This window comes from Panthera onca, chromosome A2 (genome assembly GCF_046562875.1).
Source record: "Panthera onca isolate mPanOnc1 chromosome A2, mPanOnc1 haplotype 2, whole genome shotgun sequence".
Classification (NCBI taxonomy): domain Eukaryota; kingdom Metazoa; phylum Chordata; class Mammalia; order Carnivora; family Felidae; genus Panthera; species Panthera onca.
The window spans coordinates 81,383,327-81,405,951 of NC_138340.1; the positions used below are offsets into that span (position 1 = coordinate 81,383,327).

Genomic DNA, 22,625 nt, shown 5'->3' on the forward strand with positions numbered 1-22,625 from the left:
GTCTATAAGGTACGCTTATTTAAAAAACTGTCACATTGGGGTGCCTAGGTGGCTCAGTTGGTTGAGCATTTCACTTCAGCTCAGGTCATGATCTCATGGTTTGTGAGTTTGACCCTCACATCTGGCTCTCTACTGGTAGAAAAGAGTCTGCTTTGGTCCTCTATCCCCTTCTCTCTCTACCCCTTCCCACCTCTTGCTCTCTTTCTCAAAAATAAATAAAAATATATTTTAAAAAAAACCTATCACTTTATTTGATTCTGTAATTGTAGGAGAGAAACCTATTTGTTGCTTAGTAAGAACATGCACATCCAGGGGTGCCTGGGGGGCTCAGTTGATTAAGTGTCCAACTTTGACTTAGGTCATGGTCTCACAGTTTGTTGGTTCGAGCCCCACATCCCGCTCTGTGCTGATGGCTCAGAGCCTGGAGCTTGGTTTAGATTCTGTGTCTCCCCCACCCCTCTTTGCCCCTCCCCCACTAGTGCTCTGTCTCTGTCTTTCAAAATAAATAAATGTTAAAAAAAAAAAAAAAAGAACATGCACATCCAGAAAGAGTGATTCTGTTTCATTTTCCCTAGGCTCTGTTATGTGGCCTACTTACTACATGTCCTGAGGATCCGCTGAAATATTTACAGAAAATGATCATTACTATAATGGAAAATGGTCTCGAAAGTCTTCTCTGGTGAGTATTGTTTTGCTTTATGGTAGGGAGATATTTTATTCTGAATGTAAAACACTCACTATAGAGTACCAAAAGAAGTCTTCTAATCTCAGGATGGTTAAGGAATCCCTCCATAGGCTTTTTTAAAATGTTTATTTCTTTTTGAGAGAGAGAGAGAGAGAGAGAGAGAGACAGAGAGAGAGAGACAGAGTGCGAGTGGGGCAGGGGAAGAGAGAGAGGGAGACACAGAATCCAAAGCAGCTCCAGGCTCTGAGCTGTCAGCACAGAGCCTGACGTGGGGCTCGAACTCACAGACCGTAAGATCATGACCTAAGGCCAAGTCAGACACTTAGCTGACTGAGGCACCCAGACGCCCCCTTTCATAGGCTTTTAAGTCTGAAAGACTTCAATAGGAACAATTTCCCCACTGGTTCTTAACTTGAGAAATATAGCCCTCTCTCATCAATAATGTGCTTGTAGGGCAGTTATTTCAAGTTGGGGATGAGGAAAAAGAGGCATACTCTCTTGGGGGGCACAGCAAAATCTGGAGGAGGGGGTGGTTGACAAAGTCCTGCAGTAGGTTTTGATATACTTCTCCCAAGGGGAGGTGTCTCCTCCTTCCCCTCCCTTCAACTCCACCCATAGAATCATGGATTCAAATCACTGATTTAATTATGGAACTAACTACTATGAAATGAAATGTTTGACTGTGTTTTATGATTTTATCAAAGGGATATGTGCATTGATCCATCAATGAGGCCAAAAATTCGGAGGTTGTCTGAAACTTACATGGAACAACTTTTTGGACTGGATGATCAACTGGTCAGTATTAGTAATCAGACATTCTAAAATATACATCCCAAGTTTTGAGGGAAGTTCTCAAATAGATTTTAGATTTTATAAGATGTATGAGGTCAAACTGTTTTTGAATTGGGGACACTCAGAGAAGTGAAGGAATATCACCCCCCCCAACACCCTGCACACAGCCACATTCATAGTAAACTTCCCAAATTTCCAGAAGTATTTAACAGACATTTATTCTTCCTCTTCTGATAAAATCTTTCTATTATATTTTTCCCATTCCTCTTTCTCCTTCTCCTCTCCTCTTGCATCTTTATAATGATAAAACCAACATTATGGAAAGCTTTAAATGAGGATATTGTCCTTCCTTTCTAATCTGCTTCCTTCTGTATTCTATCCCTTCTCCATTCTCTTTGCCATCTGCCCAGGGATTATGCTCATAAAGATATGGCCAAACAACGAGAGCTAACTTAAAAGCCAGACCGATCGTTAAAGAAAGGAACAACCAGCTCTAACAGCTGGTTTTGATCCTGTACAGAGGGCAAGGAAGTAATTCAGGACACGGAGACTTTTAGAACAAAGACTGTGTATCTGAGAGAAGCTAAAATAGCAAAAGGCATGTGGGGAGAGAAATGCCAACACAAATTACATGTGTGTGGGGCCTTGTGTGATACCTCCAGATCCCAGGCTGGTGTCTTGGTAAACGCAGGCAGGGCTTGGGAGCTGCTGGTGAACTTGGGCGCCAAAAAGTGAAATCGAAGCCTGGGTCAAGGTGGATGCTGAGAGCCAGGATCAATCTGAAGCATAATTTGGAAGGCTGGGTGGAGGGTCACACTGGATCCTACTCAGTGGTCTGCATCAGAGAGACAGAAATAGAGGGACAGGATATTTCTGCCAAGACTGGGATGATTCTGAGTACCAATACAATGGGAAGAACCCACATGTCCAATCCTAGCTGATCTGTGTTGTGGTGTCTGGGTGTCTTAATGACTTCACTTTATCAGCCATAGAACTTTATCTACTATGAAGTGCAGGTGTCTGCAAACTGTGTTCTCGGAGATGTTTGGGGGCCACCTCAGTAGCTGAGGGGGAGCTCCAGGGGGTGGGGATTCAGGGTCTTTCACCCCCACCTTACACTCTAGAACAATTCCACTTTGAATATAATGTCATATGAAAAATGCTTAAACATCATTGCTAAAAGATACTAAAATTATTAAAAACCACTGACGCAGAGGGGTGAACCTCGTCAATATTTTGAAAGTGATTTTGTAAAATACAATCAGATTATGTTCAATATCTAGCCAGAAGCCTAGAGAGAATCTTTTAAAGAATTGCACAGAATTCTGAGACACCATAGCAACTTTAAACCTAAAGTTTTATTAGAAAAAGAATTCTCAGAGATATTTCATGATGTTGAAAGTGCAAAGGATAAAATACAGGGAGCTCATGCACATTTAGAAAGGAGGATGACAATTCATACGTATAGAAAAGATGTCTTGCTTCATTTTATAAAGTAGGAAAAGTAGAAACTAGATGTGACTTCGCAAAAGGTAAATCTCTAGGTGCCTATGATTGCTTTGTTAGAGGGCTCAGCCGAGATTGAATATGCATTAATTCATTTCTCCTTCACCCTCAGAGGAAAATGAAAAATTCTTTTTTTTTTTTTACAAAGGATAAGACACTTTAATCCTTAAAGTTTCCAGTATTTTATTTTATTTTATTTTATTTATTTTTAACATTTATTTATTTTTGAGACAGAGAGAGACAGAGCATGAACAGGGGAGGGGCAGAGGGAGAGGGAGACACAGAATCTGAAACAGGCTCCAGGCTCTGAGCTGTCAGCACAGAGCTCGACGCGGGGCTCGAACTCACGGACCGTGAGATCATGGCCTGAGCCAAAGTCGGACGCTCAACCGACTGAGCCACCCAGGTGCCCCAAGTTTCCAGTATTTTAAATTATAGTATACTAAATAAATATCAGCTTTGCTTTTTTCCCCCATTTTTCTTTCCTATAGTTTCATATACAGCTATAATCACTGATGAGCGTTTTTAATGTTTTGACAAAACATTTAAAATATACATATTTTTTAATGTTTATTTATTTTTGAGAGAAAGAGAAACAGAGTGTGAGTGGGGGAGGGGCACAGATTGAGGGAGACACACAATCCGAAGCAGCCTCCAGGCTCTGAGCTGTCAGGACAGAGCCTGATGTGGGGTTCGAACCCACAAACTGTGAGATTATAACCTGAGCCCAAATCAGATGCTTAACCGACTGAGCCACCCAGGGGCCCTGACAAAACATTTTAAAGATCACAAACAATTGTAATCTTTCCCATTATTAAGATTGCTTTGTAGGGGGACCTGGGTGGCTCAGTGATTAAAACAGCCAACTTTGGCTCAAATCATGATTTCCCGTTAGTGAGTTGGAGCCTCGCTCACATCAGACTCTGAGCTGCTCAGAGTCTGGAGACTGCTTTGGATTCTGTGTCTCCCTCTCTCTCTAACCCTCCCCTGCTCATACTCTGTCTCTCTTTCTCTCAAAAATAAATAATAAACATTAAAAAATTTAAAAAAAAAGATTGCTTTGTATTGTCTCAGCATGCTTCTGTCTCCACACTGTTCTGCCTATTTATAACAAAGTATTTGTTTCTATTTGTGCAAACAGAGAAAATTGAATACAGGAAACTGTGAGCAAGCCACATTGTTAGAGAAAAAGTAGGAACTGCTCTCATAATAGTAAATAGAAAGACAGTTTAACTATGTGTTCCAAGATGAAAGAATCAACCATTGTCAGGAGGAAACTAACTTCACAGACTTGATTCTCATTTCTTAAGAAATTAAATCTCCAGATGGGTACTGATTACAAGAAGAAAAGACTTCTATAATATTAAAAAAAATCTTTTTATCATGGAAAATTTTAAACATAACACACAAGCAGAACACCATAATGATTCCTCATCATCTAGCTTAAATGACAGTCAACATTTTGCCAATCTTGTTAATTATCTCCCCTTGTCCTTTTTTTTGCTGAAGTATTGGAAAGCAAATCCCAGGAGTTATATTATTTTACCAGTAAATACATCAGTGTGCATCTCTAACAAAAAATGACATTTTTAGGGAACATAGCACAGTGCCATTATGTATGTAATGAAATTAGCAGTAATTTCTGAACATCGCATAGTGCAGATTATATTCAGATATATATATTCCATATTCAGTCCATATTCGAGTTTCCCAAATTGTCTCAAAAATACCTTTTTAAACATGACTCTGTCAAATCAAAATCCATATGGAGTTCACATTGCACTTGGGTATCATATATTTAATACTTCTTGTAATAAACTTATTTCCCATGCCACTCATTTACTGAGGAAAACATCATTTGTCCTGTAAAATGTCCCACATTCTCATTGTTTCCTCTGGCATCATTTCATTTGTTCTATTTCTTGTATTTCCTTCAAGTTTGTAGTTAGATCCACAAACTTGATATTCAGGTTCTTTTTTTCCCCTTTTTTTCTCTTGGGGACAAGAATAACTACATGGGGAAGGGTGGTTCTTCCTAGTGCATCACATGGGGGTGCACCCAGAAGTGTGGCAGACCCACTTTTTATCAATCTTGATTCTTCTAGGCATTAACATAATTGCTTATTAGTTTCATCTTACAATACACGCATAATGTTTTTGGAATAACGATACTACAAGATCACTAACAATAAAACTACTGAATGTAGTTTACGAAAAGTATGCAATTCAAAAGAGTTATGCAATTCTTTTTGCCTTTAAGATGTATATATCCTATCAAATATTTTCAATAAAAATACTTTTTTTGTTACCCCAGATACTTATTTTTTTGTGTGTGCCGATGGCCATCTTTTTTTCTCTTTGATATAATTATGCTTTTCCAATTATGTATAACATTACTGGCAATAAAAACAATAAACGATACAACAAAATGAGTGTTCAAAGAATCAAAACAATAAAATGAGTGTTCAGAGAAGTATTGCTTCTATTCCTGCCTTTTTCTCCTCCCTATTCCATCCCTGTTTCTAAGTATCCAATGTTAGTAGGTTTTGGTTTATTTATTTAGTTTTTCCATTGTTTCTTTTTGAAAATTATGAGCACATACATTGTATTCTTCTCCCATCAACTTCTTACATTGAAGTAGCAGACTGTGTGTCGCTTTTTCTCACTTAATGTGTCCTAGAGATCACTCCCTTTTAAAATGATGCTATGGCTTTTAAAATGATGGTATCATAGGGAGCACTGTGTAACAAAATCCTAAAATCTAAATGAAAGATGTGGACTTAAAAGTCTTACTGATGTAACAAAGTTTAACTATGAAAAGGAGACTTAACCTTATGACCCCAGTGGCTAGGTTTTAACCTTTTGGGAGAGGCCAGCAGATCCTATGCCTCAAACAAAAATCAACTGGTCAATAACCACACCCTCTACCCTTCCTGGTTTGCAAAAGTATCCTTTTCCTTTTAAAATTTGGTAGATTACTCTTCCCTGAGAAGGCATCAAACTAAGTATTACAGTAACCTGGAAGGAATAGAAATAATGAAGATATGAACTGGATTCATGTTGTTTACTTTAGGATAAATTTAAGTGTAAGGTAAGTAATAATAGTTAATGATAGAGCATTTTTGTATGTTTGTCCACTATGTGTGGCAGCTGAGAGTTCTAAAGAACATTTTTATAAGTTTAAATTGTTTCAGGGGCGCCTGGGTGGCTCAATCGGTTAAGCGTCCGACTTCAGCGTGGGTCATGATCTCACAGTCCATGAGTTCGAACCCCACATCGGGCTCCACACTGACAGCTTGAAGCCTGGAGCCTGCTTTAGATTCTGTGTCTTGCTCTCTCTATGCCCCTCCCCTGCCTGCACTCTGTCTCTCTGTCTCTCTCAAAAATAAAATAAAAACATAAAAAAAAAATTAAAAAAAAAAATGTTTCAGGGACTTTCTTAAAATTTGTAATAAACATTTACATGTTTAAGGAAAACTGATTTTTCAAAGTTGTATTTATTTAAATGTGTTTATTAACACTTAGAGCCCTAAAGTACAAATATCAATCAGTGTCTGTCTCCAGGCACAAGAGCCCAGTGGGCATTAAAGAATCTTTCAATAATTTGCAGAAGATAAAAATAATAAGAAAATTACTCATCATGAAAAATCCAACACTTTACCCACATCATGGTACTGTTATAGACACCACTCACTTTTGCATTAAAGACATGGTTTCATTTTAGTATTTTTGTTATTACTATTAACTTTTCCAGCCCATGAGTAATAAAAATATCAGAACTGGGAGGGATTTGAAGTAATGCCTTCAACACATATTTATAAACCCTGTTTGGGATGTCATAACAAAATTCTACAGACTGGGTTGTGGTTATCAACAACAGAAGTCTGTTTCTCCCAGTTCTAGAGGCTGGGAGGTCCAAGATGAAGGTGCTGGCAGATTTCGTGTCTACTGAGAACCCAGTTCCTAGTTCATAAACTGCCATCTTCTTGCTGTTACTTCATATGGCAGAAGGGGTGAAGGAACTCCCTGGAGTCTCTTTTATAAAGGCACTAATCCAGGGTGCCTGGGTGGCTCAGTTGGTTAAACGTCCAACTCTTGATTTCGGGTCAGGTCATGATCTCATGGTTGGTGACGCTGGCAGTATGGAGCCTGCTTGGGATTCTCTCTCTCTCTCCCTCTCTCTGTCCCTCTCCTGCTCATGTTTTGCCTCTCAAAATAAATGAATAAACTTAAAAAGAAAAAAAATATAAAGGTACTAACCCCATTCATAAGGGCTCTACCCTCAGGAGCTGGTCTCCAAAAGGCCCTACCTCCAAATATTATCACACTGGAGATTAGGTTTCAACATATGAATTTTAGGAGATGCAAACATTCAATCTATAGCAAATCCCATACTATTTTGTTAGCATTCTACGATGATGCTATGTGGGATATTAATGAATTCATGAATGAAGTAAAGACATGTACTTTAAAATATGATGAGGGCACCTGGGTGGCTCAGTTGGTTAAGCATCTAACTTCGGCTCAGGTCATGATCTCATAGTTCGTGAGTTCCAGCCCCACGTCAGTCTCTGTGCTTACAGCTCAGAGCCTGGAGCCTGCTTTGGATTCTGTGTCTCCCTCCTTCTTTCTGCCCTCCCCAACTTGTGCTCTGTCTCTCTCTCTCTCAAAAATAAACATTAAAAAATTTTTTAAAAATATGATGACATGTTATGATAATTTAATACATAATTCCTTGATTCTTGGATTAACTGAGCAAAAAATGGAATTGTTTACCAGAAGAAAAATTTTGTTATACTAAAAACCAAAAATTATAATATGAAGTTAATTATTTACCTTTATTTTTTGTTTGGTTCTTATCAGAGTCCTAATATTATATTAAGTATTTCAAATATCACAGAAATAAAACTTTTTTTTCCCTATTGGCATTATTTGAATGCATTAGTTTTCTCATATATCATAAATAGATAGTATCTAACAAAGTTAAAAATTAATGGGGACCAATTACTACTAACATTAAAGAGCCATAAATTGAGTATGTTTGTAAGTTAGCATTCATGGTTTGTAATGGTATTTCTTTTTTTTTTCTTTTTTTCATTACAAAATTTTCCAGGTCTCACCAGCCTGGGGTACAAGTAGAGCAATGTTGATAGTAATATTCCAAATTTCACTGCCTCTAGTCCCTAGCTCACAATTGCAGGAGGTTGGTTTCCCTCAAAATTCCAACCAGTTCTATCTGGGAATCCCAAAGCTGTCCCGTGTGAATTCAAGAATTCCTCTTAAGGTCTCTGTCTCAAGCCTGTTGGGCTGCCTGAAGGTGAAGCCGTAGTGTGGGTGTTCTTGACCTGAGAGCTCTGAAGTCTAACTGAGGTGGAGCTCTAGTCTTTTTCCACCACAAATCCTTAAAATGCCAAAACAGTGCTCCTTTCTCTGTTGCTCTACTCAGACCATACCTAGAGGTCACACTGTTTGAAAGAGATACTTTTATAAAGACCTCGAATAAGTCAAGCTTGCACTTTAAGACTCATTCCACAAGCGTTTTACCTGCCAAAATGGTACCACCATGTGCCAAGAACTTAAAACTTCCATGCTCCCACTAGCTTTAGAATGAAATGCCTCTTGATAAAATTTTAAGTGGAGGGATTACATTATTTCAAAATTTGGCATCATGTAAGATGTTTGTAATATTTTTATCACATTATTTCAGATTTTCAAAACTTAAAGTTACACAAAATTGGATGCCACTGTGCTGTGGGTGCCACACGGAAGTGGAGGAAATGCCTTCTCTCATTTTGTCTTGTACAGAAGTGCCTCAGAGGAGCAGTTTGTTTGGGTTTTGCCTCCAGTCTCTTCTTCCTTAAAGCTCAGACCTCCAATCCATGGGGCTGTGACAGGAGCTATGCAGCGCCCTGTCCCCACTCCCCACTTCTATCATTCTTCCAGATGATAGAAGAAAACTCTCATCAAAACAAATTCACAACAAAAATATTTGAATTGACTTCTAGAACTTTCTCTGTAAAAATACATTAAAGATACCCAGAAAAGTGAATTCATCAGATTTAGCCAGAGACTATGCCTTATTTGCCCTTCATAGTCATTAAATGTTGAAAAATATGTAAAAGGAGAATGAAAAAAAAAGTTTCATATAAAGTTTAATGAAGAGTTTCATATAAACCGAGTCATCAGTGCTAACACATGACCCTTGTTTAGACCCTAGTTTGAACAAACTATTTAAGATGTTTGAGGGAATAGTTCCAGAGATTTGGATATGGAGTGGGTATTAGATGATATTAAGCAATTATTGTTAATTGTCCAAGGTGGGATAATGGAATTGTGGTTGTGAAGAAAATGTGACTATACTTTAGAAATAGACAGTAAAATTTTTGGTTTATATACTTTATATACTACAAAGAGAAAAAGCAAGTATGGCAAAATGTTGACAATGTTAAATGTAGACTAGGGGGTGGTAGGTATTTATTCTAATTCTCTGTACATTTGAATTTTTTTACATAAAATATTTTTAAGACTATTTAAAAATTTTTATTTTTTTTAATTTTTAAAAATTAAAATTTAAAAAATAAAAATTTTTAAATAAAATTTTTAAATAAAAAACATTAAAAATTTTTTAAATATTTATTTTTGAGAGAGAGAGAGAGAGAGAGAGAGTGCAAGCAGGGGAGGGGTAGAGAGAGGGAGACACAGAATCCAAAGCAGGCTCCAGGTTCTTAGCTGTCAGCATAGAGCCTGATATGGGGCTTGAACTCACAAATCACGACATCATGACCTGAGCTGAAGTATGACATTTAACTGACTGAACCATTGAAGCGCCACTTTTTAAAACTATTTTTAAGACTTGAGTTGTATTATGCTATATGCAGTATCTTTTTAAAAAGGGATCAATATTCTATTTTACTTCTTTTATTTTTCTTCCAAGCTATACAAAATGTTTCCTTGAAACTAGTGTGTTAAGTTGAATGTACTTTCATTGAATCATATTGTATTTCATTGGAACTCAGTTTAAAACAGAGAGCCTTAACATGAGGGATAAGACATATTCTCAGTAGTAATAGTGACTCATCATAGGAATAATTCCTATGGAGGTGGAGAGTGAGCATGAGTATTTTACAAAATTTCATAGGAGATTCTAACATTCCGCCCTTTAACTTTCAAAACCATCTCTCATGGCAGAATTTTTTCTTTTATTTCCAGACTCAAAGCTAATCTTATAACTGGACTCTTAGAAATTGTGTGGCGGTCCACCTTTTTTCTCTCCTCCTTCTCTTCTGTTATTACTCAAAAGTGTGTGTGTAGAGGACCTTGTGGGAAATTGGTGGACGTGGTCTGTGAGGGCCTGGAAACAGAGTTCTCACTCTGAGGCCCTCTATACCAATGTCAATTACTTTTTTCCAGCAACTTCCCCACAGTCATTGCTTGAATCCTTTACTCTCCATTTTTAGAAGCCAGATGGCAGGGAATTGGCAGTTTTCCAAGGAAGTAGGTTAGTCCATATAATATTTGTTGAGCTCCTACTCTGTGCAATCCTATCAGCTGGAATAAAAAAAGTGAGAGAAAGACTATTTTCTAGTCACTAGCAGCTAACCAAGATATGACAGCTATGCAGAGTAGAAAGCAGTGGGGAAGATGGTGGAGTAGCAGGACCCTGAGCTCACTGAGTCAACAGTTACATGTATTGCAACTGACTTTGAAAGTGACCTGAAGACTGGCAGAACAGATCTTCTACCGCTATTTGCAGAGAGAAGTCTGCAAAAAAGGATAGGAGGGGTAGAGATGTGGTTGGGAACCAAACCCCTGGTGTCACTAACTACAAATGGGAGCGACACCACAAGCACAGAGGAGTGATGGGATCAGACCCCACACTAGGGCATCCTTGGCCCTGGGGACCCACATTGAGAAGATGAGTCCTTATAGCATCTGGCTTTGAAAATCAGTGGGACTTCACTCTGAGAGCTTGAAAAATCAGCAGAGCTTGGGCTGCCGAGGTGGCTCAGTCACTTAAGTGTCTGACTCTTGATTTCAACTCAGGCTATGATTCACAGTTCATGAGTTTGAGTCCCGCATCAGGCTATTTGCTGACAACATGGAACCTGCTTGGGATTCTCTTGCTCTTTCTCTCTCTGCCCTTCCAAAGCTCGTGCTCTCTCTCTCTTTCTCAAAATAAATAAACTTAAAAAAAATCACCAGGGCTTAACTCTCGAAAGCTGGATGGCAATAGCAAGCCAAGCCTCTGCCCTTAAAGAGCCAGGATACTAAGTGACTCTCTGGAGACACAGCACAGAAGCAGCAATTTGAAAAGTGCCTGGGCAGCACCTGGGTGTCTCAGTCAGTTAAGCCTCTGACTTCAAGCCCTGCATCGGGCTCTGTACTGACAGCTCAGAGCCTGGAGCCTGCTTCAGATTCTGTGTCCCACACTCTCTCTGCCCCTCCCTTGCTCATGCTCTGTCTCTCTCTCAAGAATAAATAAAACATTAAAAAATAAATTAATTAAAATAAATAAACATTAAAAAATCTTTCTAATAAAAAAATACAAAATAAAAGTGCTTGGGGTATACATGAAGAAGATTTATTGACTAATTTGAGGTCATGTGTTGGAAGAGCAGAGATCTGCAGGAGAGTTCCTTGGGAGGAAAAGTTCTTTTTCTTGTCCTTCCTCAGCCTAGATAGTTGCATGCTTGTGGGAGTCAGTCCTAACACTCACCAGCCAGCCCTGGAATTTCTTTCAGCCCTGCCCCATCCAACTCACCTGCCTTGGCAGGTGTCCCACCACACCTGGCAGGAAGCCCTGGCTAGAACCAGCACCTCTCCAAAGTGACTCCTGCCCTGCAGAGGTGGGGAGATGACCCCACACATGACCCCATCTGCAGTCTGTGCACAGGAAACAAGTCCTGCCCATCAGTACACCCACAGCTGTCACAGCAACTAATTGCAGATAGTCAGGCTGAGGGCCAGTCCCACCGACCAGCATGCCCACAGCAATCAAGACTCAGCCACAATAGGAGGACACATGCAGCCCACACAACAGTCACCCTAGAGCACTTGGTTCTGGTAACCAAGGGGGGACTGAACTACAATGCACCACAGGACCCCATCTACACAACGTCACTACTTTCAAGACCAATAGCCATAGCTGACCTACCTAATACATAGAAACAGACACAGAGACAAAATGGGGGGACAGAAGAATAAGTCCCAACTGATAGAATAAGACAGGGATGCCTGGGTGGCTCAGTCGGTTAAGTGTCTGACTCTTGGTTTTGGCTCAGGTCATGATCTCACAGTTCGTGAGTTTGAGCCCCACATTCGGCTCCATGCTGTCAGCATGGAGCCTGCCTGGGATTTTCTCTCTCCCTCTCTCTCTGCTCCTCCTCTGCTCTCTCTGTCTCTCAAAATAAATAAACTTAAAAAAAAAAAAAAGAATAAGACAAAACCACAGAAAAAGAGCTAAACAAAATGGAGGTAGACAATATACTTAATAAAGACCAAAGTAATGATCATTAGATACTCATGGATACTCATTAGAGAGAGGAGTGGATAAACTCAATGAGAACTTCAACAGATATAGAAAATATAAAAAATAGCCAGTCAGAGCTGAATTAGGCAATAGTTGAGATGAAAAATACACTAGAGGGAATCAATAGCAGGTTAGATGATGCAGAAGAATGGATCAGCAAACCAATCAGCTAAATAGCAAAAGAGAAAAGAATAATAAAAATGGGAATAGGTTCAGGGACACCTGTGACATCATCAAATATAGTTACATTTGGATTACAGGGATCTCAGAAGAAAAAGAAGAGAGAGAGAAGGGGGCAGAAAATGTATTTGAATCATAGCTGAAAACTTACCTAACCTGGGGAAGGAAACAGACATCTAGGTCTGGGAGGCAAAGAAAACCCCAAATAAGATGAACCCAAGGAAGCCCACACCAAGACACATAAGAATTAAAATGGCCAAAAAAAAAAAAAAAAAAAAAAAAAAAAAAAAAAAAAATCTTAAAGCAGCAAGAAAAAGCAAACAGTTACATGCCAGAAAAAAGCCCCACAAGGCTAGCAGGTGATTTTTCAGCAGAAACTTTGCAAACCAGAAGGGAATAGCATGATATATTCAAAATGCTGAAAGGAAAAAACCCTACAATCAAGAATACTAATGTTATCATTAATTGAAAGAGAGATATAAGGTACCCAGACAAACAAAAGTTAAAGGAGTTCATCACCACTAAACCAGCTTACAAAAAATGTAAAAATGAATGCTTTACTTGGAAAGAAAAGACCATACCTAGAATTAAGAAAATTAGGAAGGGAAAAAATTTCACTGGTAAAGGCAAACATACAGTAAAGACAGCAGATTAATCACTTATAAAGCCAATATAGAGTTTAAAACACAAAAGTAGTAAAATCAATTATATCTACAACAATTAGGAGATACACAAAATAAAAAGATATAGACTATAATATGACATACATAAAACATGAAGGGCAAGTAAAAATTTAGTGCTTTTAAAATGTGTTCAAACTGAGGGTTGATGGGGGGTGGGAGGGAGGGCAGGGTGGGTGATGGGTATTGAGGAGGGCACCTTTTGGGATGAGCACTGGGTGTTGTATGGAAACCAATTTGACAGTAAATTTCATATATTAAAAAATAAAAAATAAATAAAAAAAAAATTAAAAAAAAAAAATGTGTTCAAACTTAAGTGTCCATCTACTTTACATAGACTGCTATATACATAGGATGTTATATATGAACCCCATGGTGACCACAATCCAAAAACCTGTAGTAGATGCAAAAGAAATAAAGAGAAAAGAATCCAAGCATAACACTGAAGAAAGCCATTGAGCCACAAGGAAAGAGAGCAAGAGAAGAGAGGAATAAAGAATAACTATAAAAACAACCAGAAAACAATGAACAAAATGGCAATAAGTACATATCTACTACTCATTACTTTAAATGTAAATGGACTAAATGATCCAATAAAAAAGCGTAGGGTATGGATGGATGGATAAAAAATGGATAAAATGGATAAAACAGAATGGATGAAAAAAAAAAGCAAAAAACAAAACAAGACCCATCAATATGCTGCCAACAAGGGACTCACTTTAGACCTAAAGATACATATACACTAAAAGTAAAGGGATGGAAAAAGCTATTCCATGCAAATGGAAGTGGAAAAAAAAAGCCAGGGTAGCAATATTTATACAGACAAAATGGACTTTAAAACAAAGCCCACAACATCAAAAAGAAGGGTATCATATAATGATAAAGGGATCAATCCAACAAGAGAATGCAATTGCAAATATCTATGCACACAACATAGGAGCACCTAAATACATAAAGCAAATATTAACAGACATAAAAAGAGGCTGATAGAGGGGCGCCTGGGTGGCTCAGTCGGTAAAGCGGCCGACTTCGGCTCAGGTCATGATCTCGCGGTCCGTGAGTTCGAGCCCCGCGTCCGGCTCTGTGCTGACAGCTCAGAGCCTGGAGCCTGTTTCAGATGTTGTGTCTCCCTCTCTCTGACCCTCCCCCGTTCATGCTCTGTCTCTCTCTGTCTCAAAAATAAATAAACGTTAAAAAAAAAAATTTAAAAAAGGAGGCTGATGGTAATACAATAACAATAGGGGAATTTAACACCCCATTTTTATCAATTAACAGAGCATCCAGATAGGAAATAGGAAACAGTGGCTTTAAACAATACATTAGGCCAGGTGAACTTAAGAGATATACACAGAACATTCCATCCAAAACCAGCAGAATATGCACTCTTTTCAAATATACACAGAATGTTCTCTAGGATAGATAACATGGTGGGCCATAAGACAAGTGTCAATAAGTTTAAGAAGACTGAAATCATATTAAGCATGTTTTCCAACCACAATGGCATGAAACTAGAAATCCATTACAAGAAAAAAAACTGGAAAAAATACAAACACACGGAGGCTAAACAATAGACTACTAAACAACCAACAGGGCAAAGAAGAAATCAAACTGGAAATCAAAAAAATTGACAGAAACAAATAAAAATGGAAACAATGGTGCAAAATCTTTGGGACACAGCAAAAGTAGTTTAAGAGAAACGTTTATATAATGTAGGCCTACCTCAAGAAACAAACAAACAAAATTCAAATAATTTAACCTTATACCAAAAAGAAAAAAAAAAAAAAAAAAAAGAACAAACAAACCAAAGTTAGTAGACAGAAGGAAATAATAAAGATTAGAGTGGAAATGAATGAGGTGTGCCCGGATGGCTCAGTCAGTTGAGCATCTGACTCTTGATTTTGGCTTAGCTTATGATCACAGGGTCATGGGATTGAGCCCCACATCAGGGCTCTACACTGAGTGTGAAGTCTGCTTAGGATTCTCTCTCTCCCTCTGCCACCCCCCTCCCCTACTCATGTGTGCTCTCTCTCTTTCTCCAAAAAAAAAAAAAAAAAAGAGGGGAAATAAATGACAGAGACTAAAAAATAATAGGAAAGATCAATGAAGCCAAGAGCTGGTTCTTTGAAATGATAAACAAAATTGATAAACCTTTAGTCAGACTTATCAAGAAAAAGAGGATGTAAATAAATATTTTTTTTTTTTTTTAGAAATGAAAGAAGAGAAAGAACAACAAACACAGAAATACAAAAGATTATAAGGGAATACTGTAAAAATTATATGCCAACAAATTGGACAGCCTAGAAGAAATGAGTAAATTCCTAGAAACATACAACCAAAACTGAATCAGGAAAAAAATAGAAATTTTGAACAGACCAATTACTAGTAATAAAATTGAATCAGTAATATAAAACCAAAACCAAAACCAAAACAAAACCAAAACAAAACAAAAAATCTCCCAACAAACAAAAGTCCAGGACTAGATGGCTTTACAGGCAAATTCTACCAAACATTTTAAGAAGAGTTAATACCTATCCTTCTTAAACTATTCTAAAGAATAGAAAATGAAGGAATGCTTTAAATTCATTCTGTGTGTCCAGCATTACCCTGATACCAAAACCAGACACAGATGCTACAAAAAGAGAAAATGACAGGCCAATATCCCTGGTGAACATACATGCTAAAATCCTTAACAGAATATTAGCAAACCAAATACTACATCAAAGGGATCAGTCACCACAATCAAGTGGGATTTATTCCAGGGATGCAACCTTTGCAAATCAATCAAAATGATACATCACATTAACAAGAAGGATTAAAACCCACATGATTATCTCAATAGACGCAGAAGTATTTGACAAAATACACATCTATGCATGATAAAACTCTCAACAAAGTGAGTATACAGGAAACATACCTCAACATAATAAAGGCCATATATGAAAAACCCACAGCTAACATCATACTCAATGGTGAAAACTGAAGGCCTTTCCTCTAAGACAAGGCAGAAGACAAGGATGTCCACTTTCACTACTTTTATTCAACAGAGTACTGGAAGTCCTAGCCATGGCAATCAGAAAACAAGAAGAAATAAAAGGCATCCAGATTGGTGAGGAAGGAGTAAAATTGTCATTGTTTGCAGATGACATGATACTATATACAGAAAACCCCAACATTCCACCAAAAAACTATCAGGACTAATAATGAATACACCAAAGTTGCAGCATAGAAAATCAATATACAGAAACTTGTTGCATTTTTATACACTAATAACAATGTAGCAGAAAGAAATTAAAAAAAAAACACAACTTCACTTACAATTGTATCAAAAGAATACATTACCTAGGAATAAACTTAACCAAGGAGGTGAAAGACCTATACTCTGAAAACTACAAGACCTTGATGAAAGAAATTAAAGATGACATACATGGAAGGACATACTACGCTTATGGATTGGAAGACTTAATGTTGTTAAAATATCCATAATACCTAAAGCAATCTACAGATTCAATGCAATCTCTGTTAAAATACAAATAGCATTTTTTACAAAACTAGAATAATACTAAAATTTGTATGGAGCCACAAAAGACCCTGGATAGCCAAAGCAATCTTGGGAAAGAACAAAGCTAGAGGTATCACGATCTCAGATTTTAGGATATACTACAAAGCTATTATAGCCAAAATAGTATGGTACTTGCACAAAAATAGACACATAGATCAAGGGACTAGGATAGAGATCCCAGAAATAAACCCACACTTACATTGTCAATTAATCTATGACAAAGTAGGCAGGAATATACAATGGGGAAAAGACAGTCTCTTCAACAAATGGTGTTAGGAAACCAAATACTTACAGCTAAAAGAATGCTACTGAACCACTTTCCTACACCATTCACAAAAATAAACTCAAAATTAATTAAAAACCTTAATGTGAGACTTCAAATCATAAAACTCCTAAGAGAAAACCTAGGCAATAATCTCTCAGACATCAGCCTTAGCAACATATGTATGGTTATGTCTCCTCAAGCAAGAAAAATAAAAGCAAAAATAAATTATTAGCAGTATACCAAAATAAAAAGGTTTTGCACAACAAAGGGAACTAACAACAAGATGAAAAGACCACTACTGAATGGGAGAAGGTATTTGCAAATGATATATCTGATAAGGGCTTAATATCTAAAATATACAAAGAACTTATATAACTCAACACCAAAACCCCACAAATAACCTAATTAAAATGGGCAGAGAACCTGAATAGACATTTTTCTAAACAAGACATATAGATGGCCAGCAGACGTTTGAAAAGATGCTCAACATCACTCATTATCAGGGAAATACAAATGAAAACCACAATGAGATCACGTCATCAATCAGAATGGCCAGCTAGGAAAGCAAGAAAGAAAGAGGAAGAAAGAGAAAGAAAGAGAAAGAAAGAAAGAAAGAAAGAAAGACACAACAAAAGAAAAAAAAGAAAGAAAGAAAAAGAAAGAAAGAAAGAAAGACACAACAAAAGAAAAGAAAGAAAGAAAGAAAGAAAGAAAGAAAGAAAGAAAGAAAAAATAACAAGTATTGGTGAGGATGTGAAGAAAAAGGATTCCTTGTATACTGTTGGTGAGAATGTGAACTGGTACAACTAATACGGAAAACAATATGAAGTTTCCTCAAAAAATTAAAAATAGAAACCCCATATAACCTATTAATTCCACTTTTGGTATTTGTTTGAAGAAAATGAAAACACAAATTGAAAAAGATATGTGTACCCCTGTGTTTACTGCAGCATTTTTTACAATAGCCAAGATATGGGAGCAACCCAAGTGTCTATCAATAGATAAATGGATAAAGAAAAGGTGGTATACAACGGTATATTATCCAGCCATTAGAAAGAATGAAATCTTACCATTTGCAAAAACATAGATGGTATGATGTTAAGTGAAATAAGTTAGACAGAGAAAGACAGATGCCATATGATTTCACTTACATGTGGACTCAAAAACAAATGAACAAACAAAAAAATGGAAACAGACTCATACATACAGAGGACAAACTGATGGTTACCAGAGATGAGGTGGGTGAGAAATACATGAAATGGCAAAGGGGATTAAGAGATACAAAGTTTTAGTTAAAAAATCAATAAGTCATGGAGAGGAAAAGTATAGCATCGGGAATCTAGTCAATAATATTGTAAAAAAAATTGTATGATGACAGATGTTTACTAAACTAGTTGTGGTAACCATTGAGTAATGTACAGAATTTTTAAATCACTTTGTTATATACCTGAAACTAATATAACAGTGTATGTCAACTATATTTCAACAACAATAATTAATAAATAAATAATACATTAAAATATTTCAACCCACTCCCCCCCCCCCCCCCGAAAGTAGAAAGCAAGTTGCTAAAGCAACAGTGAAAACGTTGAGCAGTGGAAGCAGAATCATGTGACCAAACATATGGGCACAGGCCAGAGGTGCTGCAGTGGAGTAAAGCCGTGCCCAGCCCCGCGTGGGGGATGGGGCATTACTGAGCTTGAGTCTTTGCTGAGGCCAGTACCTCAGAGCAATCTCTTAAAGCTATTTTCCCTGTGGAGAAAACAGGAGGATGCCAACAATGAGGAAAAATCATAGCTATTTTCATTTTATTAGTGTTTTTGTGTGTTTTGTTTTTAGTCAGAACAGTATCTGTGAAATTAAAATAAGAATTCAGGGCAAGAAACTCTTTAAAAAGGAATATGAGGATGACAGACTCTTCCAGCATAATAAGTCATGAATTAATGAGGACTTCAACTTCTTTCAACAATAGAATAGAAAGAACTAGAAAGAACACTTTTATGCTGGTTTAAAGAGTGGATCATTAGAAAGGAAACCCTGGGCACCTGGGTGGCTCAGTGGGTTGGGCGTCTGACTTCGGACCAGGTCATGATCTCACAGTCCGTGAGTTTGGCCCTGCGTTGGGCTCTGTGCTGACAGCTCAGAGCCTGGAGCCTGCTTTGGATTCTGTGTCTCCCTCTCTCTCTATCCCTCTCCTGCTCATGCTCTTTCTCTGTCTCAAAAATAAATAAAAACATTAAAAAAAAAAAAAAAAAAAGGAAACTCAAGTTCAAGTCTTACTGGCTGAATTATAATTCGATCATGTAATATACTCATTTTTTAATGAATGATGCCATTTATTGTAGATATTTATATATTACTTCCCAGGTTATATCTTCTAAAGAAAAGTTTAATCTTAGTAAATTTAGGGGCTAACAGCAGAACAGAAAGATTGTATTGTAGATGAAATTTGTCTTTTTTTCTGTCACCTCATTCCTTTCCTGGTTTTATCCACCCTGCTGTGATATCCCCAATACTCTTACTTTACTCATCTGAATTCCTTTCCCTTATGAAAATCAGAATTTAGTAAAGAATGATTCCAATGATTTATGTTCCCCCTCACCATAAGCAAACTTTGCGTATAATCTCCATCAAACTGAGGGTTTCCAAATGTCTTTGAACATCAGGCAGAATATTGGCCGGGATGGGGGGGGGAGCAAGGGGCCTTTGTTGTATGCCTAAAATAAATCCATGATTGAGGAGGAGAACATTTGTCTTTGAAAAGTGGAATTAAGAATCCTGGGCAGTTTGTATAGATTTGAACCAAGCTTATCTCTATACCAAACAGACGTGGCCACATGTTTATTTATATGGCAAACAAGGTGACGATAACATGAGAAAAAATAACCCCATTTGCACTTCATAGTAGCCATGTACATATAACAAATGTGTTAATATAATATTATCTTTGCTCATTAAAGGAGATACAGAAAGTACAGATAATTTCAGGAATCCTCACATAGGTGTTCAACACACATGTCAGTCAATGTGTGTTATTGTGAATAGTAGCAAGTAATAAATTTGCACCTCTTTCAGTATATTCTGAAATCTTAATTTATATGGTTTTCCTATGCCTGTTTGGTGAGGCATTCTGGTAAGCTTTTTATTTTTTCTTTCTTTCTTTTTTTTTTTTTTAAAGAAAATTTCATTTTATATTCTTGAGAAGGCAAAATCATTCAGTTTAATAGTGACCTACAACTCTATACTATTATCAATACAGCTGACAATAATAATACCTTAGACTTACTTAAAAATGCTTTAATATTTTAAAAAATGTTTATTTTTGAGACAGAGACAGAGCGTGAGGGGGGGAGGGGCTGAGAGAAAGGGAGACAGAATCTGAAGGAGGCTCCAGGCACTGAGCTGTCAGCACAGAACCCAATGCGGGGCTCGAACTCATGAACCGTGAGACCATGACCTGAGCCGAAGTTGGAAACTTAAACAACTGAGCCACCCAGGCACCACTTAAAATGCTTTAAAGTAAATACAATATAATGGGAAAATTTTAAGCTGCAATTTTAACTTAAAAAAATAGATAATATAACATTCCAAAAAGTGTATATGGTATATAGTTCTTCCAGTCCATTCCTGTCTCCTTACTGCCCAAGGCAACCATTGCTCTCATTTTCTTGTGTAGCTTCTGGAGTTAGCCTTTGGATTCCATTCATTTCTAATATTTGTTGTTTCATTCATTCTTTTATTTATTTATTTATTTATTTATTTATTTATTTATTTATTTATTTTAGATGACTCCAGAATTGATGATAAAAGCATGTACTTTTTATACTGGACATTTAGTAAAGACACACTTTTGGTAAGAATGTGATTTTTACATACTATTTCTCTGTGTTTTTATTTTTTAATACTCTCCATATGAAGAACAACTCATTTTTAGCCAATTGTTCTGATTTTATCTATTTAATCATGTCTCCACCATTTTGTATTATATATTTAATTTATTTTCACTTGGCTTTTACTTAAAGTATGTTCTTTACTTCTTCATGGTATTACTTTGTTGTGTGTGTGTGTGTGTTTTAATGTTTTGTTTTATATTTGAGAGAGAGAGCATGAGCAGGGGAGGAGCAGAGAGATGGAGACAGAATCTGAAGCAGGCTCCAGGCTCTGAGCTGTTAGCACAGAGCCTGATGTGGGGCTCGAACTCACAGACCGTGAGATCGTGACCTGAGTCAAAGCTGGATGTTCAACTGACTGAGCCACCCAGGTGCCCCTGTGGTGTTTTCATTTTTTTTTAAATTAAAACTTCAAAATTGAAAGTATAAGGTCTATAATCCCTTCATTTGAAACCCTTGGAGATATGTTTTCAAATTTATATTCCTTTCCTTAAAAATTTTTACAAAGGTATTTCTGCACATTGTATGTATTATATAACATCTTCAGTGGTGTCTGAGACAGCATGCTGGAACCAAACGTATTCAAACATATTAGTATTTCTACTATGTATATATTATATATGTATGTAATAAAATGAAATGTATATACATGAAATGAAATGAAAAAAGACTATGAACAATTATGTGTCAATTCCAGGGAGGTTCTAAAGCAAAATTAGATCAGGTCTAGTTTTGCCTCTAAATAGGTTATGGAAAAACTTCCGGATTCCAGATCTTTCTGGGTTTTAGAAATGTAGCAAAGGGAAGTGCAAGCTCAAAGGAAATGCAAGGACTAGCTAGAAATAAAACAATAACAATAATTGAACAGTTTCTTTCTATGCTGTGGTTTTTGAGGAGCTAAAGGAGGTGGTATTACTCCTTCTCCGTCTCCATTTATTTAGTAATGTATTGCCATAACATCAAAATACTATTTTTCTATATTTTCTGCCTCTAGCTCTTGGAGAGACATAGCAATACCTCTTACAAATGAAGATGATGAGCTGGCTGAGAAAATAGAAAGAGCAATGAAATATAATAATTTCAGACTTCAAAAATATGTATTTCGTCTCTGGCACTCTTATGTAAAAGGTCAAAAAAAACAACTTACAGGTAAATCCTTACATAGTATTGATTTGTTTTTATATTCAGGTATTCAAAGAATCAACACACTTAATGGCTAAGCAGTTTGTACTAGAGAATTTATTATTATGTCTAGAGAGCTGTCATGAAATGTAAAGCCCCTAATTTAAAATATTTAATGAGATTTGTGTCAAAGGGTTTCATCGTAACAGCAAACAGTCATGTTTAAAAGAAACTTCTGTATGTATTTGTGTGAAATAGGGATCTCCTATCAGCTTTTTTACTAATAGACCCCTGGTATATCACAGATGGGTACCAAAATTGATTATTTCTTGGTAGAGAGTTTTCCATTCATGACAGGTATTTCATTTGAAATGGGTACATGAGGAAACAAAGAAAATGAATTTTCTTTTCCTTAAA

General features: G+C 36.9%; 1 protein-coding gene across 2 annotated transcripts in view; it reads left to right on the forward strand.

Moving 5' to 3' along the window:
* Positions 1-22,625, forward strand: part of FBXL13 (F-box and leucine rich repeat protein 13) — a 210,341-nt gene that overhangs the window by 14,276 nt on the left and 173,440 nt on the right. For both annotated transcript variants that reach the window (XM_078442538.2, XM_078442539.2), the window contains exons 2-5: positions 576-679; positions 1,390-1,480; positions 20,982-21,049; positions 22,081-22,235. In XM_078442538.2, the coding sequence (XP_078298664.2) occupies positions 576-679; positions 1,390-1,480; positions 20,982-21,049; positions 22,081-22,235 (418 nt within the window). The remainder of the gene's footprint in view (positions 1-575; positions 680-1,389; positions 1,481-20,981; positions 21,050-22,080; positions 22,236-22,625) is intronic.